The following is a 25,358-nucleotide window of genomic DNA, read 5'->3' on the forward strand; positions in this document are numbered from 1 at the left end:
TTTTATGTGCAGCCACTCATTTCTTACTGTTTGTACCTTTAAACAATTTAATCGTTAAGATTATTATCATTCTTAGTAAAGGACAATATGAAAGTCACACGTAGTTTGAGTGGGCATATTTCAGTTCATTGTACAATCATTGCTTCTGTGTGCATAACTAATGCTCTCTCTCTCTCCCATTCTCTCTCTCTCGCTCGCTCTGTTTGTTTCTCTATCTCTCTCTTCCTAGGACTACATTGAAACGGAGAAAAACATTACAAAAGCCTTGGGGGATTTAAAGGCTAATTTCTATTGTGAACTTTGTGACAAGCAGTACCATAAACATCAGGAGTTTGACAACCACATCAACTCCTATGACCACGCACACAAACAGGTAACAGTCAAACAGCTATATATATATATTTATATACTATTTATAAATAAATGGTCAGTGTGACTTGGATGTGTTTACAACAAACAACAAACCATACCCTAAAATAAAAGCCCCTAACCTTAACATCACCACTCAATCAAACCCTCAGATCTGATTAGTTGATGGAAAGGTTGTTCCAGGAGTAACACGGATAATGATATGCATAGACATGGTCATATGATTGGTCAAACACTCACTGCTTGATCATCAGATGAGTGTTTACTTTTACAAACAAGTTGTTTACTTTTGTTTATCCCTAATGATCTCAGAGGGGGGAGAGATCTGTTTAGAATAATGAAGCGAAAGCTAAAAATCTGCTAATGGAATTGATAGGGAGAATGTTGGGTGGAGCAGTAAAAGTGTGGAGGAGGAGCGGAGAGGCTGGTGATGTGCTCGCTGGTGCCGTGCCAGGATGTCATACTGAAGCATGGTGCCCATCTGTGTGGCATCTGAGATTGAACATGTTGCCTGTTGTTTTCAGCAGCAGACCACACTCTTTTTCAGGAATATCCAACTTCTAGAGGGTCATGGTCATTCCGAGTTCCAACACTATTTCTAGCCATTAAAATTAAGCGGTTTTGTAACTGTAGTGAGAATGTTTCTAGCAAATTGATTTAACCATTTGTATTACTATAGTTCTCTTATTATGGTGAGCCCACAGTATATTTTTGGTTGCTGTGGTTTCAGTTTTTTTGTATAATTTTTGTAAGAGAAATCCACAATCAGAGTTGAATAGCTCTGATGTATGTATGTGCAACATATACTGTGGACCACCCCTGATTCCATCTAACAAACCGGACTTAGAATGATAAACAATGGCACACAGACCGATTAAACCATAACTCTCTCTTTGTCCTCACAACCTCGCATTACTCATTCATCACAGGCCGCATCATTAGAGCTCTGTCTAAAAATGTAACCTGCAAAACTATTACGCGAATGCAACATTTTACGCAGTAGCAATTACGTGAAAGCCAAGAGTGATGTTGTGAGCGAGAGACGCAAAAAGAGTGGCAGAATGTCTGCGACTTTCTCTAAACGGACGCTTGGTGACGGTTAAACCAGAGAGTGAGAGAAAAGTAATTACACATGTTGTTGCTATGAATTTCATCTCCGCACAAACACAGTGTAGCTCTGATCAAGCTGCGCCTGACTGCACACATGTTCATTGTGCAGATGTGTCTGTTTCTGTTAGTCAGAGTCAATGAGTCTGAGATGACTGCCGCCAGCTCAGCACGAAGATCCGTCATAGTCTATAATCAATCACCAGATTTTCAGTAGTGTTTCACATCAGCACTTTGTCACAGAGATATTAGCGTGTCATTCTTGTTTCTAGATTAATAAATTGTGACCAAATGCCATTTTCTTCATGCGTATTAGGTCGGAATTTATTATCTCTGTGTATAATGTAATAATTACTGGTATTGACAGAGACCTCTTCAAATACCCTTTTGTTGACTTCAGTCTCAAGTGGTACTTGATTTTATTGAACTAATATTAAAATGATCTACATTATGATTCTAGTAATTTACTCCTAACCAAACCAAAGAAACTATCTGTTTTCGTTGTGGGTGAAGGACAGCAAATTTCTCTGTGACTGAAAACAAACGAGGTGGTAATTTATGTTTCATTAACGGGATAGTCCACCTAAAAATTTGAATTCTGCCATCTTTACCCACCCTCTTGTCATTTCAAACCTGTACAGTCCTGCTCACCATTATTGGCACCCTTGGTAAATATGAGCAAAGAAGGCTGTAAAAATAAATCTGCATTGTTTCTCCTTTTAATCTTTTATTTAAAAAATCTACAATATTCCAACATTTCATTGAAGGAAAACAATTTGAAGTGGGGGTAATATCACATTGAGAAAATATATATTATATATATATATATTATTAATATAATAATTATAAATATTAGATTTATTTTTACAGCCTTCTTTGCTCATATTTACCAAGGGTGCCAATAATGGTGAGCAGGACTGTATGACTTTCTTCTGCAAAACACAAAAGAAAATATTTTGAAGGATGTTTGTTACCGAACAACAACCCTTTGACGGATTTGTGTCCGTACAGTAGGAGTAAATGGGTACCAGTATTGTTCGTTCACCAACATACTTCAAAATATCGTTTTTTTGTGTTGTACTCAAGAAAAAAGTCATACCGGTTTGCAATGACAAGAGGGTGAGTAAATGATGACTGAATTTTCTGAACTATCCTATTAAAGTAAATTCAAAACATTTCCAAATATTCCCTTTGGTTTTTAGGTAGGTAAATAAAAAAATTGGATCTATGGCCTAGTGCTAAGTAGGGATGGGTACCGAGAACCGGTACTTTTTTGGACCGGTACATAATTGGGTCGATACCAGAGTATCGATAAGCTTCATGACAAACGATACTGTTATCGATACTTGCGTTGTTTTATCGCTGTGTATCCGTGTGTTAAATGGCGAATTAGAGGCTGCTGCCTGTCATTTTCCATCCCTGAATGATGTCCGATTGGCGGAAGTTTGCTCGACGTATGTGTGATATCTAGGGTCATATGATTTCCGCGATGTGTTTGTAATCTGCTTGTTTTGCGTGTTTATGAGTGAAAGGGTGGCATGGTTGCGCTTGTGGAGCTTTCAGCGTCCGCGTTTCACAACTAGGAAGCTTCCGTCAAACACCACTTTGCGGAAACCCGTCAAAATAAAAGTCCTTTATTTGAGAACAAGTTATAACATTGTTTTTAATAATTCGGCCACGGAGTATATTTACTTACTTTAGTAAATTGAAGTAAATGTGCTAGTAAAATTATAAAAATAGTACATATAATTAAAAAAATATTACTTTATTATACTAATAGTACTTAAATATATGTAGACTTAAAACCAGAAAGGAAACAAGAAATACGGTCTACCAGCCAAATAACCATAGTGATGTAAAGTAAATGTTGAATTACATTATGATGTGCTCCTATGCACATGCTAAGTGCCGTAAGTGGTATGCTAAGGAACACACACACGTTTTGTTATGTGGCATTTTCTGTTTGCTCAGAAGTATTTGTAAACTGCCGTTCTAAAGCTCAGCTGTAATAAAGAAACTTAAAATGTTTAACATCTTGTCACATCATGTGTTTTTGCATCAAATTATAGAGCGTAGTATCGCTAACAGTGTTGATAAGTACCGGTATCGATAAGCAGTATCGATATCGATAAAATCTTAACGATACCCATCCCTAGTGCTAAGTAACCTGGGTCTTGTCTCAATGCCATTCCCCCTCTCTCTTTCTTCCTCATATCCTTTCTACTTGTGTTTTATAAAAAATTGGCAAAAAGAATTTAGACAGCACAATAAAAATGTAATTTTTTTGTGAATTGCCCACTCTAGCAGGTCAGATGCTTCTTTACCTCCAGCGGAGATGTTCTTTCAGTTAAGGGCACTGAAAAAGCAATAAAAGGTGCTGTTGAACTTTTCCTGCAGGCGGTAAGAGTGTTTCATTAGAGAGGGTTTGTATAATCTACTGGGTGAAATGTGCATGCCGCAAGGTTGACGCGCGCTGCTGGGGTGTCACCCAAGGAAAGCAGGTTCACATATCTCTCTAAAACACACAGTCTGGCTATACTCCCTGCTCCTGGGGAACACAAAATCCCAAGATACTTACAGTATGTGTTTTTGTGTCCATTGATGTGCACCACAACTGGATAAGAAGTTTGCTTTAATTCATCTTCAAGAGCAATACAACCTTTCTGAGAGAGCTATGCAAATCAGCTACTGTAGCTGTCCTTAGTTCAATAAAAAGAGTATTGAAGTGTAGGTGAGGTTTACAGTAAGTCCACATAGAGCCTATGCATATAGGTAGATCTGCGGATTACAGCAGAATTGGAACTTTGGAAATCGCTTGTCCCTTGTGTGTTCATTATTACATATTTTACCTATAATTTAAGTGTGACTTTGATCTATAATACTTGGTTGCTGGTATGTCTTAGCATTTTTTGCTGGGCAACTGCTATTAAGGTGCTCGACCGAATCCCCCAAGGAAATTCAATGTGTCAAATTTTAAAAGTTCAGAGGCAAACAATGTTTTTTGGAGAAATGGCTGTATCTTTCAGCATGGGCAAACAGGCCACACTAACCAGCTAAATCTTGAGCTTTTAACAAGTTTTTCCAAGGTACCATTAAACTTTGTGCAGAAAATGCTAAATAATTCCCAAGGAGTCTGTCTGCTCCCAATCAGAACTGACACCCATCATAAGTAGCCAAAAGACATGGAAAACGAGCGACCAGCTTTCAGCAGCAAAGACGTAAAGCTAATGCTATGAAGTGTGTAGCCTATATGAAAGAGATGAGAGAGAAAAAGCCACAGCAAAATATTAGCCGGAAACTGTCAAGAGGACATTATTGAGCGTTTCCACCAGAGAATCTGAAGGGAATCCCCCGCTAGACTTCATGTTCCCGAGGTGGATTTCGGGCAATAGAGCCCTACAGATATGAGCTTGGAGATGATCTATATTTAATAACCCGCCGTTATGGAGGTGGGAGTGCAGAGGAAGGATTCAGTCAGATCTAAAGGAGCCCAAGCTTAGTCATGTCTGTGTTTCTATAAAAAGCGCAGCAGGCTGCTTAATGTTTAAAAAATAGCCAAGAGACATGTGAGAGTGTGTGAGCGAAAGGTCTATCCTCCGGGCATTTAGTGGTGTGCGTGTCGGGTGGGAGTTTCACGAAAAAGAGAATGTATTTTTAACGCTGCACAAATAGATCATTTGTCCTTCTATGAACAATTCCAGTTTGGGTTAGCACTCAGAAAGTGTTTCTAGAAAACCCCAAGAAGAAAATTAAAAAGTAGCGACTGCTTTTGTGAACAGAAGCTGTGTGTCAGCAGATAGCCTGAAAAAAATGAATAGATAACAGTTATACAGGAACGAGGGGATAAAGTCTAATTGCACAAAACTTCATTTGCAGCAGATGGAGGATTTGTAAGATTCCTTATGAACTTTTAAAAGCCTTGGGGTATTGAGAACTGCTCTGTTATGTAAACAGTCACTTTAGATGTTCCAGTCATTACTCGAAGCCGCATTGAGAGCGTCTGATAAGACAATAATAGAATCTTTGCTAAGGGCTCCCTGCATCTTCCGGCAAGTCAATATGCACTTTTTGTAAGTAAAATGCATTGCGTTTATACAACCATTGTGTTGTAATGTTCTTTTCTACCAAGTACTCACCAGCAAGTTAAATCTAGCGTAGTATTGACATTACATCGTCTCTCTTTTTTCCTTCAGTTTCTCTAACAAAAGGCCAGAATCTTTTAGCCTGTGTGTGCATGGAGAGCCAATACTGAAGCTGTAGCTTCTCTGTGGATGAAAGCATCCCTGAAAGCTCCTTATTGCACCTTCCTGCAATCTCCGGTTCCAAATCTCCTCTCCACCCTCACATGCGTGCACATCCCCTCAGCTTCAAAGCTTTTGCTCTCCTGATCCTCTCAGACACCTTACGCCCTGACTCATTACAGCGTTCGAACATACACACAACACACATAAATGTCGCACGTCACCTAACCTGACAGCCTGTCATCTTAAAGGCCGCTGAGGAGGGTCTCTAGGGACCGCTTTACCCCCGCGGCATCAACACGTGAGCTCTCTGCACAGCGGTGAATGAAGGAAACGTGTTCGGATTATCCGTCTCTGAACGTGCAGATTGGGGAGAGGATAATCCACACGTTGACATTTTCCTCCTGGGGAGAATCAGAGTGATGGTTTATGATCAACGTTTAAGTAGAGACACCGGTCTCCAGTTCTTTTTACTCAAGGATTACACAGTTCCCCCGCTTTCCGCTGTCAGAAAGGAGATTGCGAAAGGTGCATCGTATGAAACGGCGCTCCGTAATCTTTAGTTTGAATTCCAAATTGCTAGATAGGTGTTTCCCGTCCGTGAGGTTTTATCATATTTCAAAGAATTTTATTAAATGTCCTTCTGAGCAAAATGCTCTCGCTCTGCATAAAACTGTCCATAGAGATGGCACACAGAGAGAGAGTTTTTCATTTTCTTTTCAAGTAAATGCCCGAGGCTTATCGCTGCCTCTCCGCACCAGCTGCAGTTGGCCACAGAATCAGCACTGATGAGATTAGGATGAGTGCGATTGGCAGAGACTCCCAGTGTGTGTCTGAGCTGAAGGTGCGGCGTAATACAGGTGACAGGTTTTTCATCCGGCCGGAATGGATTTAGAGATCTGAGAATGTGCTGAATGGATGCCACTGAGCAGAGCAGAGTTAAAGCGGAGCTATTAATGACATTGATGTCTGTCTTCATTGCATGGTTAAACACCTAAAGCCCTTCGCTTACGCACGCTGAATGCTGAATAAAACTAATACGGCAACTGCAACACTAGAGGCAGGATTATCAATAGATATTTGTTATGCAATATGAAGACAATTTTAAGGACCACTACTTGTGACTTGCTTGGTTATATGTATTGCTATTAACAATAAGACTTGAACTTTTCTCTTCCAAGAAATATATTTCCTGTTCACAGTTGTGCGTCACATTTCTTCCAGCTTCTCTTTTTATCTGCAGGCAGAGGAGGTTTGAGTGTTAGCAAACTGACCCATTCAATGACAAAGACAAAGTAAAGAACTTGTTTTGTGGGCTGCCGGAAGATCCAGAGACGGGCACTGACTGTACTATGGGTTGAGTGAGAGAATGAGGAACCGGCGTGCCGCTCTCTCTGTAGACTGCCAGGATGAGTAGGTTCTTATTGTCTTCTGCCCTTGTCAAACGCCTGGAGCTCTCCAGGGTCTCGGCAGCCCAGCTGAGGCTCTATTCATCTCCACCTGCCACATCCCGATAAAGGTACAAGAGAGCACAGTGTTAAAAAAAGAAACAGAGTTAGAAAGGGAGAGAGGGAGATATGACTCATTTTGAAAGCATCAGAGGACTGGATATACCTGAGGGGAGAAACAGACAGATGGAACGATGTTGGACAACTCGCACACACACAGGTAGACGTGCTCAGACACAGGTGTGCAGTCTATTCCGTTTCAATGCTTCATTATGCAGAAGATATTCTTAGTGTTTTTTATCTGTGTTTGTGTGTGTGTGTGTGCGTGTGTGTGTGTGTGTGTGTGAGAGAGAGAGAGAGAGAGAGAGAGAGAGACAATCCCACCTGTTTGTTGTGTCAGGTTCTAGATTAGGAAGCAGGCTGACTGCTGTTGTTCACCTGTGCTCAGTGGTTCATGAGGTCCAGAGAGACCTGTCACAATACAGCAAATTAAACCAGGGAACTAGAGCATACAGAACGACCACACACACACTTTAATCATATGCATACACAGGTGGTTTTAGTTAAGTCAGAGTACAGAGCAACTAAAACTACAGGCTTGTAGACAGAATAAATGCAACAGAAAGGAACAAGCATGCCCAAATGAATGTTTTGTAACATCCTGTTTACTGCATCTCGTAATCCAAAGTGTAAAAAATAGTGTACAAATAGTGTAAAAAATAATTATATCTGGTGAAATGTTGGAAAGGAATATGTTGAGAAATATACATACCTGCAAACTGGTCGCTTTTTGGCGAAATTTACCGTTTTGAATAAAAAATAGGTCATTTATGTGAATCGTGTAAATCCGAAGAGTTTTTTTTCGTGTGGGGGGGTCTTAAGCGTCTACTCTCGAGCATCTGAAACGTCTTTGGTCCAGCACCTATTCGTTTGGCCAACCAGAATCAAGATAACAGCTAACAGCGTTGTCTTTATCGCTACTTTGGCCGGCCACAATCACGCGTTCTTAACGTCATGTTTGCGCCTGTGAAAAGCATTGCTGAAAGGGACGAACGCAAAGTGTCTGTCAAATAGAAAATGGCGTTGATATATATTATTCAGTTTGCCCGTGTGATCGAAACGGGTATGTTATGAGAGACAGTTGCCAATCTCTCTTTTGAATTTCCACTTCTAGAGCCCTGCCCTTCTTAGGTGAGATTGATATTCGTCCGAAGTTTCAGTCGCAGAAGCTGTAGTTTACAGATGATATTTAATAATTGTATTAGAGACCGATCAATTCGCTTCATAATAAATTATGTCGTCAGGATCCGCGCAGATTACTTTTGTATTGCTTGGATCTGCTTTTTGACCTTTGATTTTTTATGAAAGCTCTTAATAACTATTTTTTGAGCTCTCATAACTCGCATCAATCAGGTCCTGCACTTTATCTCTTTTAATAACTTTCTTAACATCAGTCCCGCACTTTATTTTCTCAATCCTGCATGTTTTAAAACCGAAATCAAAACCTCAGACGCGCAAGCGCTTTGCTTCCGATGGACACGCATCCAGTTTGTATTAGGAAAGACGAAGGTGCACCTCTCAGAAAAAGTAGACAAATTAAGATCATTTTAGATGTTTAATTATGACTTGGAGCATTGGGATCGCCAGACGAGACCACAGAAATTCTAATAGATTTAATACAAATTCTAATGGCTTCCATTACAATACCATTATGAACCATTAAAACCATTACAAAATCCTTTTCTGAAGTGTGTTTTGGGCCTTGTTTCAGTAGGATTTAAAGGTGTTCTTTCAGTTACCATCGCCAGATAACATCCACCAGTCCAACACATTACCCGTAGAGACCTTCAGAGACCATTGTAGTTTCCATTAAAACAGATACAATTGCCATAATAACCATTAAACAAACAGTTCACCCAAAAATGAAAATTCTGTCTTCATTTATTCACCCTTGAGTTGATCCAAATCTGTATGAATGTCTTTGTCCTGATGAACACAGAGAAAGATATTTGGAAGAATGCTTGTAACCAAGCAGTTCTTGGTCACCATTGTCAACCATAGTAGGAAAATGTGCTTTATAAATTTCTTTATAAAAGAAGTTTGAAGAATGTGGGAAAGCAAACAGTTCCGGGGCACTTTTTACTACCATTGTCAAAATGATGACCAATGGTGGCCAAGAACTGTTTGGTTACATAGAATGTTTGCATCAGCTTAATTATTTACAAAATAATAATAAACTTGTCTTACATTCTAAAAAAATTAAATAAGAATTTCCTTTTCATTCTGGAACATCTGAAGTATGCAAAATACGAGTTTAACTATTCCTTCTGAAGCAAGATCTCCAATAGAGTTACATAATTGAACAAGGTGGCTGTGATTGGCATTGATGTCTGTAAAGAAGACAGCTGTCTCCATGACCTGATCTATACTGAACGGACAAACCACATTGACTCTTCAAATTTGTGCTAAAGTAGCAGACAGAAAGCCAACACTTACTGGAGCTGTTTCTGGTGAAATGTTACAAGGTGACACTTTTACGTCTAGGCTCTGCAAGGTGGACTGAGATGTTTCAGCCGAGTAGGGAGCAGTCTGCTCATGTCTCAGTGCTAAAATGGCAAATCTGCTAATATCTAAGTTCACAGTTGGTGTCAGTTGTCAAACCAGATTTCACAGTGAAATTGCGCCTGCGTTTGTTTGCGTGAGACTCATTGGTGAGTGAGGTGCCTGTTAAATGTGTTACTGTGATAGAATGCTGCTTAATGCTCAGGTCATATGTTGTTTGTGTAGGACATTACTCATTCTTCTGGCAAGTAAAGCGTGGGACAATGCGGTCATGACTCAACTCTGTTTTCAAACCACATTTTTCATAAGACCCTGTGTTTGCGCAAGGTTGTGATATTATGTACAAATTGACGTGAACTCTAGACAAGACAATATATTAATGCAGTATCTCTGCCAGGACTCTGTCTGAATATACGTTCCTTAATATGAGAGTGCGTAGGAGAGACTGGTGTGGCGGCAAGCAGGTTAGATGTTAATGTATGCAGTAGACTACACTACTTTGGAAACGTCACCCAAGGAAATAAAGTTGAAGTTTTAAGAACTAAAACTTAATGCTAACATCTCATTGATAGATAATGTAGATGCATTATAGTTGTATTTACATTGAAAAGTTTAAAGATGAATGAAAACAGGACCATGTTGCGTTACCAAAGTAATCAAAACATGACTATGTCTATGTATAATTCGCAGTAATGATTGGTCTAAACATGATGTCGCTTACTATGTGGCTACTAAACAAGTTAATTAATATATTGGAAATTTTATTTTAGCTGAAATAACTTTATTAGCGCATACTTCTAAATTACTGCACCATTAATCAGGCGCTAATTGCACCGCATGTGTTGAAGAAGCTTGACATCCAGTGACTAGACTGCCAGGGGCTGAATCGTAACACTTTCTGAAAAATATGAAAATCAGCCGCAATGGAAAAACATGAATCTGCAGTCAAGCAGTAAATATTTCAGCACCACAGATGCCAGTCTAAACAATAACCTGGTGGCATATCAGCGAGAGGAGATACAACGGAGAAAGAAACAAAATAGGCGAAACAATTAGCAACATAATAAACAGCAGTGTACTCACTTGCCAGCATCAACATAAATGATCTTAGACGAGTGGTAAGGCCTCCCACACACAAACACAATAGAAAAGACACAGTACCAAAGAAAACAAGCATTATTTCTGAAACACAGAGACATTCACAAACATATATGCACCTCGGCAAACCCCGCGGATTAAAAATAATGATCTATACGCGACTCAAACAGAGTTATGCCAGGATGAAACACGTGGATTCTACATACCAACTAATGCTGTGCATTTAGGGGTCTTGTTTTTCCTGTTTTTTTCTTCTCTTTCGTTCATCTATTTATTTGTTTGTTCAAGCATGAGCTTGTTTGTTCTTACTGCCCTGAACAGCATATAGAAATGAGACATGCATAGATGATGCTTACAGGACCTACAGGGATTCCATGCACCACCAAGAAACAAGCCTGGTTTCTGCTTTCTGCTTTCTTACTAACCATGGAAAGAAAAGCTGCTGAAAAACGTATGTGCAGTTTGCAGCTTTGAAGTGTTTAAAATGCCTCGCACATCGGTCTCAGTTACCACAGTGCCTCTATATCACTGGTGTGAGGTCTTTAACTAAACTTGTACATTTTGATGGAATTCCTATAAGGTCTATTATCATTAGGATTTTTACTAGCAGTGTAAAACCTTTCGGGGTCTGTTTTCTCACTGGCCGAGTGTTTGAGAAGCAGATATCAAAGAAAGAAAGTAACGATACTATGTACTGTAAGTTAGCTCCTACGTTTCTTTTGGATTCACTTGGTCCAGAAGTACTTCCTTTTTCTTTTTTTTTATTTGAGCTTTTTTATTTATTTAATTTATTTATTCATTATGTATTTACATATATAATATCTGTTTAACATTTAAATTTAGGTATGTATGTTCTGTTGGTTCTGTTGTGTTAAAAAACTGAAACAGGAAGTTCTTCTGGACCAGCGTTGTTTACGTCTTTTAAAGTGGTCTATAAGTGTCCAAATAGCCTTTTTAACAGTGTAGTAAAAACACACATCAGTAATGCACTAAAGGGTCTATCCTTAGACGTCACACAAAGACAAAACTCTGTTATCCTACATTGATTAACTCATCAGCGTTCATTAGCACACAGCCAAATTGATTTAATGGACTTGAGGTCAGAGGTCACTAAGAGCATCGCTACACATCTTACTCTCATAATGCAACTCGGTGTTCAAGTGTTTGTTTGCCATTTGAGGTCAGTGACTGATTCAGCACTAGATTTCTAGTTTTATAATATGCTAAAAGAAAATAGAAGTATGATTTAAAGGTTTTTGAATCTTCAAGTTCCTTTGGTCAGCTAAAGCGTGTACTGTACGTTTTAGGGCATTGGTTTATTTGTTATATAAATATATTTTTCGGTGGAGGGTTCAAACGTTCTTTTGTTCTTCCGCTTCTGTCAGTTATTCATGAGGCAGATGCTTCATTTGAAATTTCAAATGATGTTCTAAAAGGAGAAAAAATAGGGCAACATGAATATGAAACTATTCCAAGCTAATTATGAGTGAGACATTTAGACATGCTCATCAACATTAGCGGCTGATCATCCGATGTGCTTTATCTGTCACAGAAGCCGTAGAATGGGTTTAATAGCATAAACACATTATTCCATCATAGACGTTATATTGGTTACAGGCTATGAAAAAAGATTGATAGAGAGAAAGTAGAGCTTTCCAAAGTAGCATTTGATGAGAAAAAAAGCGGACTTTCTCATTTTTTATAGCCACAAAATGTAGCATTTTATGTGTCTTGCATCTTGAAGAGTAAAAACACTTGGGGAGATGGGGAGAAATATATTTGGTTAGAAATGGAAAGTCAAACTTTTTAAATGCCTTTGGCATTTCCTACAGCAGTTCTTTTCAAGTGCCTGAGTGATGTCATTAGGTCAGCTCATCTAGCAGTCATCTGTTTGTGAGGGTCTTCTGGATAAAACTTTATTTTGGTTTAATTTTCTGCCTTAATTATGATAAGTACATGTAAAAATCTAGAAATGTCTTATCTCTTATTTTCTTTCAGTCATTTATTTTTAAATTTTATGTGTGCTAGTGTGACTGCCACAAAGTGAATCTCAATTTTTTTTTATTAGGGATTTGCTCATTTCAGATAATCAGATCTCTCTTTCTCTCTCCCACATCCCTTCTGTGTCATTAAGCAGAAAATCATGTTCATCGAAGGCTGAGTATATATGAAAGGCATTCACACAATATTACATCAGTAATGTCTTTACTGCATTAAAAATGAAAATATGTTTTATTTTACTCTATAGCATAGGTTGGAAGTTGCGTATTTTTTCATATATTTTTATTTGCGTTGAAAACGTGGGTTTACTTATCATTTTTCCACTGTGCAGCTCCCTGCCTCCTTGAAGCCGCATCATTAATGTGTTTTGCTGTGTAAAGTCAACAGCCTCTGTTGGGAGTTAGCTTGCTAACTTCTCGGAGATACACAGTTCTTTTCCTGTCAGGCTTGTCACCATGCAGGAGATAGAAACTGTCCTCCTTCTGGCACTCTGCTCATTCCCACCCAACATTTCTCAGTATGTAATGTTTGCGTGATCATAAAATGAAAGCGTTTTGAAAACTAAGGTGCTTTAGGTTTATGACATACACCATTGGCAGCTCATAGCACATTTTAGCCGAGGCCAATAAAAGACAACAGTAGGTTTTTTCTTACTTTAACGTGTAAATGTGTTTTATTACAAGAGTAAATGAAACACCTGTGCACTGGCAGTAAGAAGAGAACACGGGATCCCTGAAGGAGGCAGGGTCGGTTGGGGTGGCTGAAACAAGTTTGTTACATTTTCATTGGCTTGCTTTTTTATTTCCCTTCTGAGTGAAGTCAAAAGCGTTTGGCTGTGTTCAAGTGACTTCTCTATTCACGTCCGCCGAACAAATCTAGACGCCGCTGACACTTTTATTGTTTTGGGATTGTAGTTTGGCTTTGCTGATTTTCTGTTGACTTTGTTTCGATCTTTTTCTCCTCTGCCCTTAAGGGATGAAGTGATAAATAGACAGGCATCCAGTGGTGTGGTCTGTGCCTTTTATGTGGAGAATTGATGGGATCTCTATTAACGGCTGTTGTAGAAAGAGTTGGCTGTACTCTGCAATGACCACAGATGATATTTGCTGAATTGGATATTGACATATTGAGCATATTTTTCCTAATGGAGTCTAAAGGGTCTAACAGAACTCATTCTAAATGAAACTTCAGAGTTCACCGTGCATTTCAAGCTTTCGTTATATTTCCTGCTTGTATGTTTTGGGATATTGCATTGTTATTTTTCTCTTGCCATATTTTCATCAACGGCTTTAATTAAAATCATTCAATTATCATCGTGTTGCATCTCGTCTCAGACAAAATTAAAAAACTCTTTGTCAACAAACAATTTTGTTGACTTTAACACTGTCTTTGCCTGTTTTGTCTCACAGAGGCTGAAGGAGTTGAAGCAGAGAGAATTTGCAAGAAATGTTTCCTCCAAGTCCTGGAAAGATGAGAGAAAGCAGAAAAGAGATCTGAAACGTTTGTACCAGCTCGCTCAGCGGAAGCAGCAGTGTAAAAGGTAAAATTATACTGTATATATACATAATTTTGCTCAATCTGTTCTGATTGTACCAAGCCATACAGTGCGGTAAGTGTATCCTTTTTATAATGCAGCCATCTTAAAGGGTCATATCTTAAGGACTCTCCCTTGTTCATGTGAGATCAAAGAGCTTGATGGACTATAAAACTCTTTTTTTAGTTGCTGAACAGTTTAGCATCAACATTTACATGTCTGTTGATTCAGAATCAGAAACTTCAGTCTGTTTGGTGATCATGTCACAATGCAAGCTGATCTTTTTTTACATCATTACAGCCGTGAAAGGGGTATTTCCTAAAGGACTATTTCAATCTCGGGCCTAGAGAAAGAGTAGAAAATTGCATAAAAACATTATATGTGGATCTCAAGGGGAAAAAATACTGTAATATACAAAACATAATTTGAGTCTTTTGACGTTTATTGAGAGTTATTGCTACCCACAATCCATAAGAATATTCTTTTATTTTACATCTTATCTCTATTGACAAACTGTCTAATTACAGTGTTTTGTGTTCTTGCCAACAGTGACGACAGAAAAGGTCCAAAGTTAAGATCTACAATCAAAGATCCGGATCAAGTTAAAACCTCTTCCAATGGAAGTTGCAAGTTTCACACTGAACCACCTGCATCCTCAGTTCAAGCCACAAGTCCCATCTCCACAGACGTCTCATTAAAGGGTTTGTCCTCCTCTCGTGTGCTCGCACATCAGCAACCCTGCCATGAAAAACACCACTCCTCACCACCGAAGACCTTAGCAGGACACCGGAACCCCAGGGCAGGGGTCTCGTTCTGTTTCTCCAGGCGAGCTCAACTGAAGCTTGACTCGTGTGCATCTGTGTTTAGCGATGGGCTCGAAGAGGCCAGCGACTCCCTGGAGCTCAAGCGCCACAGGCAGAGACTTGCCTTGGAGGCCCTCTGGTCCTGCTCGAGCTCACCGAGGACCCCCTGTAATGATGACGCCGATCCATCACACGATCCTCCAGCTTTGGGCTGGGCAGATGGGGACTCTCAAACAACACAAATAAAAGCACAAACGGAACATGTGGAGAGCCTTGAAATTCAGCTGAACTGCAGCACAACTGAACCAGAGAAGCTGATGTGTCCTGACACACACGGTCCTGGATCAAATGGGGAGCCAGCTGGTTCAGAGGACAGATTGGTTGATAGGGGGCAGAGACCCAGGGCAGAGGGGGCTTATGGGGGATCAGAGGAGAAAGAATGCCCCAGCCCTAGTGTTTACACAGATGGACAGGGGACCATGGCCCAAAGCCAACTCCAGACGCACAAAGACTCACTCCAACATACCGAGAAAAACAGCAAACAGGATATTATGCAGAATGGAGAAAAGGGAACGGAAAACATCCACCCGGTTTGCGAGGATGAAAAAACAGATTGGAGCAGTAAGGCTCCGGTTTCTTTCCTAAACGTGCTCAGCAAGGAGGGCAATACACTAAAATGGCCTTCTGAACTCGTGCAGTACACCTCAGACGAACCACGCGTATCTTACAGCTGTAATCCGCTCTGCTGCTTTTTCAAACACAGGGAGGGCAAAGAAAAGAGCACAAAGCCCGTGGATATGGAGTTCGGTGTCGAAAGACTCGCAGGCCACGATGACAGAGCAGAGTCACAAACACAGAATGTTCCTGGAGATAAATTAGGCATTTTAAAACCAAAGAGACCCAAACACATGAGAAAGGGGAAAACTCGTAGGCGTAAATTAGATGCTGTCAGGAGCCGGCAAGCACTCAAAACCTGCTCACAAACAGAAGCCGGAGGACGCTTTGAATTCCAAAGCGCCCCAACTGACACGTCACAACACAAGCAACCACGCTCCGAGAGGAGGCACAAGCTTGGGAAGAGGAGATCAGAGAGAGATGAGACTTCAAATGAAAGTGACACCCCAGAGCACAGCCTGAAAAGCATTATCGTAAGCTCGCTTTCCGCCCCGGCACGTAAAAGGAAGAAATGTCAAACGGTGAGGCGGTTGGTGCCTGCGCTGCATTTGGTGAGGGGGAGGCCTTTTCCATATTCTCTTCACTACACAACAGGAAGAGAAAATTATCGTTGGTATGACGACACTTATGAGTCTAAGAGGGACGATGCCTCGACTCCCAACAGTGACAAATCTGGGTCATGGAGTGGACTGTCAGACATGACCTCGGATGGAGAATGGCCTGTGTACCACCCGAGGAGACGCTCCACATCACCAAGGTCAAAGCCTTGGAGAAAGGAACACGGGCGGCTCAAATCATGCATTAGAAATTCCTCTCAAAATATTCCTTATCACAGCTACAGGCACATTTCTGACAGCCCGTGCAGAGATTTCAGAGATTTCGAGCATGCGGGAGACTGCTGGGATTACACAGACTTATGCATCTATGATAAACGGAAATATTCAGCAGTTTGTAACAACCCAGATCAGAATGAGAAGTACAACATCAGACGGCACAAAAGATTCGTTGAGGAGCAAAGAAACAAAGAGCACAGAATTCAAGACAATAGCAGGCTGTTTTATAGAGTCTATGACAGTCCTGAACCTCAAGATGATATCAGGGACTGGTGGTCTGAAAATATCAGTCCTGTAAGCAGGAGGCACCGGGAGAGAGAAGAATATTCCTGGTCGAGTCCAGAGAGAAGTCAAGACAGGTGGTATAACAAACCAGCGTCCATTCTTAGCCCCAGTTTGACTAGTAGCACTAGTGTTTCTGATATTAGTGGAGAATGGATGCATCATTCCAGACCATCTCCTTCAAGACAGAGCCAAAAACACAATCATTCTGCAGAAAGATTAGTCAAGACCAAGTTTTCCCACTCTCCTCTTAGAAAGGAAACTCATTCACCTTCATTAGCACCAAATAAAATTGCAGCTCAGCCAAATTCTTTAAAATCAAGTTCATGGCAGGGCGATATTACACAAACATCTACAGACCAGTGCACGTTGGTTGCGAATGAAGTTAAAGTAAAGAAAGCGAATGGTGCTCTTTCCCTTCCTCTAATAGGTAAACTCCCCTCGATTAAGAAAGGAGCGAAAAAAATGGGGATTAATAAAGTTGCAAGTGGCAGTACTGGCAACCATTTTCAAACAACAACAAATCCACAAATTACACCTCAAAAAGCTTCACTTCAGCACACAGAAGAGCAAAATTCCAAAGCAGAAGCTTGTACGGCTCCAAAGCCAGACAGCTTTGCCTCACAAAAACGTGACATTGGAGACCAAGAAGACGGCAAAGTGGAAACAACAGGGATCCACTGTGCAAGATGCACCACTCCTCCCCTTTCCGAGCAACCAATCACCTTTACAGAAGAAGAGATTGAAAAGTACAGATTACTCCAACTTCAGGCCCAGCAGCACATGCAGCAACAGCACCTTCAGGAGCAACAGGAAATCCAACAAACATCAGTGGACATGAGCCACATACCAACTCCAGAACCGGCCAATCAGAACACACAGTCAGCCTGTCTACCATACACTATATTCCAGCCATCGCCCTCTTCCCCTGTTACCCTCCTTCCCCTTCATCCTTCCCTGTCCCAGCCCCACTTTTCTCCCCCGCTTCCCCCTGCGTTCTTTCCGGCATCTCCCGCCACTGTGCTGGCAGCTCACCCCTTGCACCTGATCCCAGCCTCAGCCCTTCACCCCGTTCACCCTCATCATCATATTCGTGGGTTGGCCTTCCGACCACTACCGCCCGCCGCTCTACTCCCCACAATGCTCAGTCCAATACCAATGGCTGCCGCCAGTACTTTGCAAATCCACCCCCTACTTCACTCCCTGTTCCACAGTCAGGATCTTCAGCAACGAACTAGCTAGTTTTGTTTAGACTACGAATGGAAAAGTATTTTTGACATTAAGTGGGTCATGATTAGTTTTTCCTCCCAGCCAAAGTATTCGTTGAGTAGTGATTTGTTATTTCATCTGTGTGTTGAAGTGCTGACCGACTCAAAGAACAGGGCAATTTTGACTTTGTACTCTTCACACACCTCGCATTACAGAGCTGAACCTCACTGGACTCAGCGCACTGTGAATTATCAGCCCTTTCAGCGGTTGGCTGAAACAGACTATAACATGAAGTCAAATGAGAACATTAATGCATTCTTCAATTAGTAATATGTATAATCTGCATATTTTTACAGTTATCCTGCCAAGCGAGTTATTTAAAGGGTTTTATTTATCCAGGCCTGAGGGTCAGGGTGAAACTGACCAAGCAGAGTGTACATGAGAAACAGTTTTCATTCAAGTTTAGAGTATGCAAAATGAGAAGATTATAAAGCATGCGAGTCTTTGGGTGACTGAATTGAAAACCTAAACGTTTCACCCCGATCATTTTTTCAGTGTTGTTAAGTAGGGTAGAGTCCGTTTGGATACTGACAAGCTCAGCTGTTAGTGTGGACATGCAATAATGTTTTACAATCTATTCAAAGTGTAATATCTTGAACTGTATTTATCTATTCATACTTTGTACGGTAAGATCAAATAACAGGCACTTGATCGTTTCATACTGTACATGTTTATGGCACTTTTTATTCACTCTTATTTTGGTAGAGCTGAACATACATTCATCTGTATGATAATGTCATAATAAATTAAATGTCATTTAAGGAAATTAAAGTTTTGTCATTACTTGTGCTTTTACGGTCTAGATTTGCACTCTAGGCTTTACGGCTCAGGACTTTTAAACTTGAGAAGACAGGAAAGAGCTATTGGCATTTGCCTAGAGGGGGTTTGTGGCTCAACTGGCATTTACCGCTTCAAACCCTCATGAAAATGGCAAAAAAAGGTATCAAAAACGGAATGTTAACACACATTCGTTTCAAATGAGCAGCGCTTCTCTGTTCAGATCTGAAGGACTGGGACTTTGTGTTAATGATGCTTCTCATTGCCAGCAGTGGCCCAATAACACAACTGTGCATTTGTGCTAATTAACTCTCTCCGGTACGAATCGTCTGCTCTGGCAAGCATCTCACTGGCACTTAATGGATTGGTGATTCATATCTCCAAACTCAAAATGTGTTGAGCATGTACGGAATGACGCAAGGAAAGTTAGCGTTCTGTTGGATGGGCACCTTGAGAGAAAATTCTGTCATCATTTACACCCCCTCTTGTCATTTCAAACCTGTGTGACTTTCTTTCTTCGGCAGAACACAAAGAAGATATTTGAACCCTCTGGGAATCGTAGCTTCATCAGAATGAGATGACAATTGAACACTTTTGTCATATTAGCTCTGTGAACACACAAAAGAATTATGGACATGATTCAGATATGTTAAAGGGTCACAAAAAATAGTCACACTTGGCTCCTTTGCGATCGAAAATGACCGACATTGGAAAATATGAAAACTTTTGGTGGTACAAACTACGAATCAGCCACTGTGCAGAAAAAAAGTGCACAGCATTCAAGGGGTGACACTCTAAAATATCAGGAGTGCAAAATAAAGACGCACACACTCAAAAAAATGAACTGGTAAGGTTGCAATAACTCAATAAATTTTGAGAATATGTTCAATAAAACCAATAAGTTAAATAAAAATACAAAAGAGTCTCTCTCTCTCTCTCTCTGACACACACACATGCACGCAGACACGTGCGCACATACACACACCCACACACAGGAACCTAGAAGTTACACCATGCCATTACACGTTTTTACTTTTTTTACAACCAGATGGCACTAATCTGCTTTTCAAAGATTGGATTGTATCGGCCTGGTATCTGTTTTAACCTGAATTAATTGACATTTTTTATTAAAATATATGACACAATTGTAAAAAAAAATTGTTTTCAATGGGGAGACAAATGGATAATAATTATAGCATAAATATTAATTAGTACCATAAAATTCTCTCAAAATGCAAAATAAGAAATATTTTGAACAAAAATGTATTACATAAATTTTCCTGAAAAACGTTACAAGAGCCAAGTGTGACCTGGGTTTTACAACCAGAAGCCTCTAATCAAAAATTGTCAAATAAATGATAAATTAACCTAAAATAATGCATTTATTGAAAAATTCTTTAAAAAATATATTTTAAAGAATTGTTTATTGTTTTCAGTGGGTAAAAATGGCCAATACTTATTGCAGAAATGTTAATAAGTACTTTCAAATTCTCTAAAAATGTGAAATAAAAAACATTATTAAACAAAAATGTATTACATTAAAAAGAGTTACATTTTTAAGGCTTCGGTCACTTTTGACCGCGAAGGAGCCAAGTGTGACCCTAAACGAAGAGTCCCAGAGGGTTAAAGAATGTTAGTCACTAAACAACGGGGTTAAACGACCACAACGAGATTACACTAAACAACCACTTGGATTGGTTTGTACAATAGAAGTGAAGGGTTACCGCCGTTGTTCGGTTACCAACATTCTTCAAAGTATCTTCTTTTGTGTTTTGCAGAACTCATAGTCAGGTTTTAAATGACAAGAGAGTAAATGATGACAGAATGTTCATTTTGGGGTGAACTATCCCTTTAAGATTACATAATTTAGTGTGCACTAATAGAATTACAAAATTCACATTTAGTTTAATCAATAAAAATTAAAAATCTAATAATTAAAAAATTAATCAAATTCCATCTAGAATCCAAAGTGTCCGGCCCCCTACATTTTAAAAGACCCTAAAGCTGCGTTTGAAATCAGCTACTTGTTCACACTTATACTTGTATTATGTGGTGAATTGTGGGGAAAGGGGATTTAGACGTTGTAAATATACTTTCCATTGAAAATAATGAAGTTTGTGTACAAACTTGAAAGAGAACTTAGAACAAGATAAACAGATAGACAGCACAAAACATTGAGAGGAAATGATATACTAGTGGTCACAGTTTGCTTCCTCTCTGCCTGTGTCTTATTGAATTAGAGGTGTATTGACAGTCTCCTGAGGATTTGAAGAGATTCAATAGATTTTTCATGACCTCTGTGAGGATCCAGGCAGATGTCCCGCATGCCGGGCTACCTTTAGGGAGAGTCATAAGAGGAGCAGTGTGTGGACCGGTTGCCCTCCCGTGCCCCAAATGCAGCCTCTCTGCTGGCAAGCTCGCTGCCGCGTGCAAGCACTCCGCAGGACAGCACATCAAACAGACTGTATGAAATAGAGAGCAGGATAATTAGCAGATGTTACGGAATAAACTCACTCTTCAGCCATTTCATTTAATGCTTAATACATCATTTCAAACTCAAAGGAGATGATAGACATAAACATTAAATTAGATGAGAAACTGATGAGATGTGTTGGTCTGAGATGAGAGTATAGCAAATGAAACAAACAAACAGTTCCAGACTTCTAGCATTACTTTAAGATGAGTATTTAAAGGGATAGTTTACCCCAAAGTGAATATTCTGTCATCATTTACTCACCCTCTTGTCATTTCAAACTTGTATGACTTTCTTTCTTCCGCAGAACACAAAAGAAGATATTCTGAAGAAAGTTGGTAACTGAAAAGTTGGTACTGAAGAAGCGCCATCTGTGTATGGACACAGAACCAATGCAAGTGAATGGTTGCCGATTAACAACATCTTCAAAATATCTTCTTTTGTGTTCTGTGGAAGAAAGAAAGTCAGGTTTGAAATGGCAAGAGGGTAAAGGATTTTTTGGGTGAATTATTACTTAATGAACATAAACTCTCCGAGTATAGAATTCTATATCGAGCCTAGAATAAGCTAGTATGGTGTTTTTTCATGTTATTTAAATCGTATACATTAATATCAAACATGTTTTGTCACAATAAGACACAAACTGTTCTAATGAGTAACACAGCTAATATTATATGAGCTGCCACTGAAGATGAGATATTTAGGCTTGAATTTCTTCTATGCAAATTGCATGTGTGTGTGGCGCTTCATGAAGTCTGTGCACACTGTGATTTTGCTGTCAGAGTCAAATTTCACAACTTGTGAAATGTTTCTTTTGTTACAGGCCTAATCGGTAGTCTTTGATCCTATGGTGTGACATGTTCACAGATGTCTGATTAATCTTAACCTCCTGCAAAGTTCTGAGAGTTTCACATTTCAGCTGCCTGACTGCTCTTACGCCGACCGTATAATAAAGAACCAGTAACAACACAGATATTCATGTGAACGTGTGCTAGTTCACCCAAAGTAAAAATTCTTTCATCCCAAACCTGTATGACGTTTTGGTTACACTTCAGTATAGGGAGCAATTCTCACTATTAACAAACCATCAACTACTTTTCCCCCAATAAACTCTTCATTTGTTGCTTATTAATAGTTAGTAAGGTAGTTGTTAGCTTTAGGTATTGGGTAGGATTGGGGATGTAGAGTATGGTCATGCAGAATATGTGCTTTATAAGTACTAACAAACAGCCAATATGCCAATAATAGGCATGCTAATAACAACTAGTTAAAAGTGAGAATTGCCCCCTATACTGAAGTGTTACTGACTTTTTTCATTCTATGGACACAAAACCAATGCGTTATTTCTCGAAATATCTTCTTGCGTTGCACAGAAGAAAGAGTCATAAACAGGTTTTAAACAACATGAGGGTGAATAAATGATGAAAGTTTTTGGGTGAACTGTCCCTTTAAGGATCCAAATGTTTATCAGTGTTCTTTATAGGCAAAAATAACATCAACATCAAGCCTTTATTTCAGTGCCCTGCCAGCCCCCTCATTCACAGTTGGCAGATACATACCTTCTTTATTATACCCCTAAAGTCAGCAGCCACTGATTTCAGCTCTATGCGTCCCCACGCAGGGTCTCTCAGAGCCTGTTTAGCATGTATCAAAGCTCTGGGACTTCATCTTCTCCGCTGTTAAATGCCCAGTATGGGGCAGGCAGTGTACATATCTTCATTCTTTATTCTTCTATTCTCATCATCCACTGCGCCCTCTGGAGATAATGGCTTACAGACGCCACCCACCACATTCAATCGTAATGTTATCTGTCGAGAGCAGCGGGGTTCTACCTCTTATTGCTCGAGCTGTCTAAGATGATTCAGTGATTGAAATTTGTTTTGGCAAGCCTTGATATTTCCTCATAATGTCCAGACAAAGCAGACAGAAAGACAGAGCTGGGATCACAGAAGCGGACTACCTGTAGGTTTTTTAAGGAGGAGATAACAAGCAAATCGCTTTTTGTTTTAGAGGCTCAACGCTTTGGTTGTTCACTGAATGCTGAACCTTCTTTTGTTTACCTGTTGAAAACACTTCAGCTTAAAAAAGCTCCCGTAGCACACTTAGTAGAGCATGACATGAGCAGCGCCAAGATCACACACTCGATTTCAAGGGAATGCACAGACTGAAAAAAGATTTATTGAATGCTCTGAAAGGTGTGTTGGATAGAAATTTAATGTTGCCAAATGTGCAAATGAAATACGGCAAGAACAAATGTTTTCTGGGTGGCATACTGACATGGCTCTTACTAACCACACCCAAGGGCCGTTGTCTTTCATCGGAGCCTTGTAAAAATCTGTTATGATGTCATTTCTCAGCTCGTTTGCTGAAAACAACGGCAGTGGTAATATTTTGATGTTTTGAGATTTTAATATTTCGATCTAAAGTTTGTTTCTCCACTGTAAAAAACGAATTTTACAGAGTGTTATTGTTTTATTTGACAGAATTTTCTCGTATTTTTGAAATGCAGTTTTTTGGCAGGTCATGCAAGTAAAGCTCACATCAGCTAATCCTCATCCACCTATAGAAATATGACGGTATCACAGCTTCTGTTTAAAAATTCATTCAGCTAACAGCAGCTTTTCGGGTTTACCCTCCTCCATCCCCAGCTCCACCTCGAATTTTCAATCAGGCCTCGACTTCTGTTATTCCTTTTCATCAGTCTCAATTTCTTTACATAATGTGTTACACTTAAATATCATTAAAAACGAATGATGTCTGTTTGTTCTGTTCTGTTTACCGTAAAGAGTTCGCTGCGCTCAGAACCCAGAACAGAACCATACCGCCAATCTAAACTGCATGTGAATTGTCAATAATTTCTTGACGATAGTGAATTACAGAATTACAGAAATAGACTGAAAATTCAAAGTCAGGTGTAAAATGAAAATCAAGTACATTTACTTAAAAAAAATTTTTTAACGTTTTTTTATGCCGCCCCAGCTGCAGGAATACTATTTTTTTTTTACAGTGCACAAGAGGGTGAAGGGGCTACACAGCATCGCCCTGACTTGAAGTCCAGCTCTCAGACACACGCTCAATTTCTGTCTCATAGCACTTTCTTATTTTGTTTTTTTAGCAGTCACAAATGAAATATGCGCCATCCAGTAACCAACAGATGCAATTTTGATTAGTTTATTAAAAACCCCCACAATGGTTCATGTTCGAAAAAGAGGCAACCCCCCAACCCCTACAACCGCTGACTCACTGTTCAATCAGAAAACAAATCAATATGCTTTATTAAAATAGAATAAAAGCCAAAGTCCATCTGTTCATGGGCTCTTTAAACCAGTCAAAAGCCATAATGCTCAGCCTCACCACCAAACAGCGGAGAGATTCTCCAGGCTCTGTGCGGGTAATCGTCTTCTGCACCTGCAAAATTAAAGTTAGATCAGGTAGAGCCTGTTTTTGATCCAGCTTTAAATGCTTCACCCAACCGTGAAGCAATACTGATCTGATTATTCCTCTTCTCCTTCATGTAAACTTTCCTTTTCTTCCGCTTCTCTCTTCATCATACCTTCCCCTGGGTGCTTGACTCAGACGCTGAGAACGTATAAAAGAGGAATGCAATATATAGTCTGTGTTTCTTGGATTTCGATCCCAATCCTCTGGATTCGAAACCACTCTTTCATTGCACATTGATGCATTTTATCCAGAGAGACTTGCATTCAGTCTTTACATTTTTTTGTATGTGCATTTCCAGAAAATCAAACCCATTATGATACTGGTGCTACCGTTGACATGCTTTACTATTTTCACAGGAAAGGTTTCACATCAACTGCAATCCATGTCAGTGGCTTTATTTGCTCAAATCTAATTTCAAATAGATTAAAGTCTTCAGAAATCTGAT

The 25,358-nt window shown here is 39.7% G+C and overlaps 1 protein-coding gene across 1 annotated transcript in view; it reads left to right on the forward strand.

Moving 5' to 3' along the window:
- LOC130558559 (G patch domain-containing protein 8) overlaps window positions 1-19,003 on the forward strand; it is a 76,259-nt gene extending 57,256 nt beyond the window's left edge. The window contains exons 2-4 of the mRNA XM_057341038.1: window positions 230-373; window positions 14,236-14,366; window positions 14,910-19,003. Of these exons, the coding sequence (XP_057197021.1) occupies window positions 230-373; window positions 14,236-14,366; window positions 14,910-18,195 (3,561 nt within the window). The 3' untranslated portion in view covers window positions 18,196-19,003. The remainder of the gene's footprint in view (window positions 1-229; window positions 374-14,235; window positions 14,367-14,909) is intronic.
- Window positions 19,004-25,358: the final 6,355 nt, after the last annotated feature.

Source organism: Triplophysa rosa, linkage group LG8 (assembly GCF_024868665.1).
Source record: "Triplophysa rosa linkage group LG8, Trosa_1v2, whole genome shotgun sequence".
Taxonomy (NCBI): domain Eukaryota; kingdom Metazoa; phylum Chordata; class Actinopteri; order Cypriniformes; family Nemacheilidae; genus Triplophysa; species Triplophysa rosa.